At 46.7% G+C, this 6458-nt stretch overlaps 1 protein-coding gene across 1 annotated transcript; it reads right to left on the reverse strand.

Moving 5' to 3' along the window:
- Positions 1-1036: 1036 nt before the first annotated feature.
- On the reverse strand, positions 1037-6241 carry EIF3F (eukaryotic translation initiation factor 3 subunit F). The gene is made up of 8 exons (XM_014956370.1): positions 5927-6241; positions 5730-5800; positions 5513-5592; positions 3893-4030; positions 2789-2880; positions 2445-2581; positions 2191-2304; positions 1037-1427 (listed from the first exon to the last, which is right to left on the reverse strand). Exons 1-8 carry the CDS (start codon positions 6216-6218, stop codon positions 1350-1352), a joined length of 1002 nt encoding a protein of 333 aa, XP_014811856.1. The 5' UTR covers positions 6219-6241; the 3' UTR covers positions 1037-1349.
- Positions 6242-6458: the final 217 nt, after the last annotated feature.

Below are 6458 nucleotides of genomic sequence, written 5' to 3' on the forward strand. Positions count from 1 at the left end.
AACCCAAGTCCCATTCTTGGATTTATCTGGCAAATTAGCACAAAAATTATTTTGGGAACACTGGCTTTGCAGGCTTCTCTACCATTTCAGATTCATTTACCAAAACAGATGTGAGGCATCAGAAATAGTCATTAGGAATTAGGTGAGAACAGTTAATGTTGTAGAAGAGGGACACTTCTACTCCATTAGGTAAAACCTCCTCAGTTCAGCTGAAGGTCCAGAGAAGGGCAATGAAGCTGGTGAGGGGTCTGGAGCACAAGTCTTATGAGGAGAGGCTGAGGGAGCTGGGGGTGTTCAGCCTGGAGAAACAGGAGGCTGAGGGGAGGGAGACCTTCTCACTTTCTACAACTACCTGAAAGGAGGGTGTAGAGAGGCAGGGGTCAGTCTCTTCTCCCAAGTCACAGGCAATAGGACAAGAGGACATGGGCTCCTCCAGTTGTGGCAGGGGAGGTTCAGATTGGATTTTTACACTGAAAGGGTTATTAAGCATTGGAATGGGCTGCCCAGGGAAGTGGCTGAGTCACCATCCCTGGAGGTATTTAAGACAGGTAGAAGTGGTGCTTAGAGATATGATTTAATGATGGTTTTTATCAGGTTGATGGTTTGACTCGATCTTAAAGGTTCCTTCCAACCTAGACAATTCTCTGATTCTAAGACTTCTAAAGTCTTTTAACCACAAACTCCGTTGCCAGTTTAATTCTCTGAACCCCCACTTTATAAGGGGCTCATTCTATTGACCTCAATTTTCTTTCATAAAGGATCAGGAAGGTATAGAAAAGATAGCATAACGTAAACCAAACTCACTGTCTCACACTCTTGTCAGTGACCATTCTGCAGTCTTCCATGGAAAAGCATATTATGGGCAACACAAGAAGCCACGCTTTCAGTGTGCTTTAACAATTGGGAAAAAATACCCCACCTGCAAACAAGTCTGCAGAATGGGAGTTGCATCCACTCTAGTTTTCTTTCAAAAGTAGATTGAGGATACAATAAATGAGAACAGTTTTTTTTCTGGACAGAAAAATAATTGTCATTCTTGCCATTGTAATGGAACTTTTATTTCAAATACATTCTTACAATAAAGCTGTATTTTGTTATACAAGTAGATAAACCCAGGAGACAAAAAGATTCACGTATTGCGTGTTAAAATACTGGGCTCAACTGAACTGCAGCCATTTCCATTCATTTCCCAAACCATGTAGGGATTTTTCAGGGCAACAGAAATAAAAATGTAAACCAAGTCATCTATGTAATTAAATTACGGTCCAGGGTAATTTGTAACAACACCATAGAAAAGTGTATCTGCTCATTCTTCGGGCTCTTTGAAGTGTAGGGTGGCAGGAGGTTCTTTATAAACTCAGAAGTTTTTCATTGAGAGCAATCTGTGACTGTGTGAGGTTTGCCAAGTAGGTTACCATCAGTAGGTCCTGAGAAAGGAAAAAAAAAAAACCCAGAGTGGTCAGAAATATTAACAAAGATGGTATCCTGTTAGGTGTTGAATTTTTAACACCTGTAAAGCAGTTTACAATCAGCTACTAGAAATACTGTTGTTAGTCCTGAAAGGCCTACCCTGAGGAATCCTTCCCTTGCAGGGAAAAGGTTTTGCCAGAATATGGAATGCTGCTTGTGAAATTTTAACTGCGAGTTCACCCGTGTTAACCAGGCAAGTCAAAGGGTAGCAGCAAAATTAAAAATTAGTTCTGGTCTCGCAGGCTGTGGGTGAACAACACATTCAGAAACTTAACTTTCGCTTTCTAAAAATCTGTTAGAGGAATAAGGTAGCACACTAAAAACTTGTTGGTGTCCTCAGTGACATGTCCAAAGTGACAGAACTTCAGCTCAGGCAAATCACCAGTTATCCTTGAAATCCCTACTGCTTTAAGCTTGGTAATTCAAGTTGTCCAATCACTCTAAAAGAAGAACTGGTGCTGGCTTTCAGATCACTTGCATAATTCCTAAGTACTTTAAAACTTATTCTTTCATTTGCAGTTGCTTGCAAGATTATTATGGTGAACTCCTTTATCCACCTTGAGCTCTTAAAACATCAAATCACTGATAAGAAAGGGCTGTATTTTCTACTAATGTGTTTGTATGAAAAGTTAAGCTGGTGTTGACCACAGAAAAATTTGTGTCTATGGCAAATTTTCAAAATTGCTGGCAATACACTGAAAAAATTAACAACGAACTTACATTGATATTGCTGTTCAACATTGTCTCAAAGTCCTCTGGTGGAATCTTTGGCACCTGGTTAATAAGATCCATCAGGAATCGCCCAACGGTGTTGTCAGCAGCCACTTTGCCAGACTAAGCATAAGAAACATAAGCTTCAACGTGAGTAAAATTCAGGAAGTTTATGGCCCAGAAAGAGAATTTATATAAGGAAAAATGAAATGCACGGAGCTTACATCAAACTTATCTGCTGGCTCATAAAAATCTGGCCTTACCAGTACATCCTCTGCGTACTGCAGCACCATGCTCAGGGTATCCTGAATCCTGGCTGACGCTGATCCCACCTGCTGCAAGTCACTGGACAAGCCAATCACTCGATTGGGGCTAAAACAGGTCTTCATGATAAGATCCACTGAAAGGAAAAGGAGTATCAGTGAAAAAAAAAACCACCCGACTGCCACAGAAAACAGCTTAAATCCTTAACTTTCGGAAGGTTTTTACAACAGCTTCAGCAAGACAGCTTATTCCCAGTAGGATGGCAATTTTACCAGAGTATAAGAAAAGCATTTAAACAATGTCACAACAATGGTTATAGCCAAAATAGGAAGAAGACATTCACCTCCTATCCGTTCTGTATCGTAGTAAACATACTTCACTGTTAGAGGTGTGAACATCACGCCCATAGTTTTACCAGGGACTCCCATCGGGGCACTAGAAAAAAAAATAACAGCAAAAAACCACTTTCAGCATGGACATATTTAAGGGAGGAAGTAATAGATTTCCATTTCAATGGTCTCTGTTAGCACGGAAGTGCGAACGTGAGCAGGTTACTCATTTTCACCAAAATCAGCAATATTAAGACCATGGATGACCAAGGACAGGAAATCCATCCTGGCATACTATTAATTGCTTATTTTCATCCAAGAATATTCCCAGATAGTCTGATGTGTCAGCGTGAAGAGCTAAATACTATCTTCTTAGCCACAGCTCCTTCTTGCTTAGAGCAGGTATTCTTCTGCCCTGAAATACTCCACGCTCTTGGAGAAATCATTTAAGGAAGAAACATAAAATCACAAAAAATCAAGTACAAAGCACTCTCAACACCTTTATTATTCCTATTATTCAAGGTATTTGAAGTTCATTTATGCTTTAAGAAGGATGTAATGGAACAGCTTCCTTTTTGAAGGTGCGCAGTCAAGAAGTCAATTCTACTACAAAGAGGAGAGTTCTTCAGCCAGTACTGGGAAGAACGGTGAGGTGGAACAGTTTAATTTCTCCATATTTAATCTCCATTATTAATTGAGAAAAACGGAAAGGATTAAAGAAGGGAAAGAAACACTGATCAAGAAGATGTTGTTTCAGTTATATTTTAACTGCACTAATCCTCCAACTTGTATAGCCCAGTGACTACAGTGTAGCAGTCAAAGCGTGCTGGGAGTAGCTATATACATCCTCTAAAATATCACAAAGATGATCAGAGCATTGTTAAAGTTAATTAAGTCATAATTCTCCACCCCAACAAGGTACCAGCTTATGAAAGATTAGGTCTTTCAACTTCTATATGATGATCAAGACATTCCAATGGGAAGTAAACCATGACACCAGGACCCCTGGTTCTCTGCTGTGTTTTAGCTACTGCACAATATTGTCCAAAATGAGACCCTGCAGCCCATTATGTTCCTTGTTACCCCGATGCTGTCCCTCTCAGGAGTTCACACAGTACCTGACGTAGGCTTTAATGCTCATGCGTGAGTTCTGGAGGCTGGTGTCCACGGTGAGGTGGATTGGATTGTGCGCTTCCCGGCTGTAATACTCGTGGATCAGGACGGAGTGCTCCGTGATGTCGTGACCCGTTGCGTACCTTCGAAAGAGCACAGGTTGAGGAGCCGTTCTCCCAACATTCCAGGGCCTAATGCTTGGTATTGTTGGTATTTAAGAGGTTTGTATCCTAAAACACTGGTTTCCAAACAGTGAGCTGCAGAACTGTGCTAAATACAAGTGTTTTAGCTACGGAATTTGTAGTTTTATGTCCCAGAATTGTAGGAATCCCACTCATGGCCAAAACACACACAGGCCTAACATTGAAGTACCAGCCATGAAGAGTCAGTGCCCTTAACATGAGACACCCAAGATTCAGTTCTCTCTACGTTCTGGACCAACTCCTTGTGTAAGTCAAAGCATGCCAAAGAAACTTGGACCAACCAAGTAGATCTTCCACAAATCCAACATCTCGCTGCAGGAGGTGTAACTCGTTAATCTGGCTCCTTTAGCTGCTCTGCAATTAGCTTCTTGCATGCACAGGAAAACTCCTGTCATTAGAACTGCACTTTGCCGTGCCATTAGAAGGCTGCTGAGGAATTTTGCTCCACAGGAACAGAACTAAACTGTTTTGTAGGATCAGAGAAGCATGAAAGGACTAATAAAGCTCTCTGCCCACACACTGGGACACGGGCTCTGTTCCTGTAACACCCCACTGATCCTGCTTCGCATCCCACACACGAGTATTTTCTCCTTTTCTCAGCAGAGAACTGTGTGCTCAAGCTGGTGTCACTGATTCCTCCTGAGGCCTTTGATACTTGAAACTACTCTTTTGTGTTCTCCTTCCTTTCTAACCAGTTATCTTCCCTGGTGCGGGCTGTATTACAGGAGGTTAAGTTCTTCTAACAGAGCTAGGCCGGCCTTCTCTAACTCATCCCTCCTCTGCGATACCTTTGTTGGAGAGAAACAAAAAGCCTGTAATTCTCCACTACCATCTCAGAGAATCATAGAATGGTTTGGGTTGGAAGGGACCTTAAAAATCATCGAGTTCCAACCCCCTGCCATGGACGGGGACACCTCCCACCAGACCAGGTTGCTCAAAGCCCCATCCAGCCTGGCCTTGAAACCCCTCCAGGGATGGGGCAGCCACAGCTTCTCTGGGCAACCTGTTCACCACCCTCACAGGAATTTCTTCCTGAGATCTAAGCTAAATCTCCCCTCTTTCAGTTTAAAACCATTCTCCCTCATCCTATGGCTTCATTCCCTGATCAAGAGTCCCTCCCCATCTCTCCTGGAGCCCCTTTAGGGACTGGAAGGGGCTCTAAGGTCTCCCAGGAGCCTCCTCTTCTCCAGGCTGAACAACCCCAACTCTCTCAGCCTGTCTTCATAGGAGAGACACTCCATCCCTCTGAATCTCTTCCCATTATGAGTTCCAGCAGCTTTACAGCTGCCTCTGCAACAAGATCTTATTGTCACAAGCATCAGCCCTTCTGCTTCCCAGCCCGTGAGGAGAACTGCCAGTTTCGGGCAGTTTAAGGGACAGCCACCACTGCTGGCCATCCTCTTGCAAAGAAGGAGAACTTACCAGCCCAAGATGATCTCGCTGGGAGACACCTTCTTGTGCAACTCGTACATGTTTTTGGCAAACTCCATATCGACCGCCACCTGAGGGACGGGACAGGGACAGGGCCGAGTCAGCCGGTGACGGGGCCGCTCAGCCCTTCGCCGGGGGCGACGCGGGCACAAGCCCTGACGCCGCCATCACCGGGCCGCCCCTCGGACCCACCGGCCCCGCTCCGTACCTCATCCTCGGACTCGTTGTGCGGGACGGAGAAGCAGTTGGTGACCTCCACCGAGTGCTTGTCCACGGTCCCTGCGGGAGGGCAGTGCGGTTAAAGGAGGGGTTGGGGGGTGGGGAGTGGCGCCGGTAGGGGCGGCAGGCCGCTCGCCCCCAGGCTGCCGGCGGGATGGGACGGGACGGGAGGCCGGCGGCTCTTACCCAGCAGCGTCCCGATGACCCGCGCCGCCCCCTCGTTGCGCCGCTCGAAGCTGTCCACTATGGAGGCGAGCACGACCGGGTGCAGCCGCACCACGCGGCCGCCGGGGAAAGGGCCCGAAAGCGCTGCCGACAGCGGAGTGGCCGTCGGCGGCGGTGCCGGAGCGGCGGGAGGGGGCGGCGCGGCGGCGGTAGGGGTAGAGTTTGCCGCCGGAGTGGCGGGCGCCGCCGTCGGGCTCTGAGCCGGGGCGGCCGCGGGAGGAGCCGGAGCGGGAGCCGGAGCTGTCGCCGCCATTTTGCGAGAGAGAGGGGTAGGGGGGCCGCGCCGGCAATAATTGGCTGATCTGAACGCCTGTCACGCAGTGCTACCTTCCTATTGGGTAAAGGGGCGTCCTAAGGCCCTCCCGCCATCTGCTAACCAATCAGGAGAGAGCGATGAGGGAGGGCGCTCTGATTGGAGGGAGAGCACACCGTCTGTGACCGAAGCGTAATCTCCTCTTAGGGCGTCATCTCCCGCCCTCTTAGGGACAGAAAG

Source organism: Calidris pugnax, unplaced genomic scaffold (genome assembly GCF_001431845.1).
Source record: "Calidris pugnax isolate Ruff unplaced genomic scaffold, ASM143184v1 scaffold196, whole genome shotgun sequence".
NCBI classification, from domain to species: Eukaryota; Metazoa; Chordata; class Aves; order Charadriiformes; family Scolopacidae; genus Calidris; species Calidris pugnax.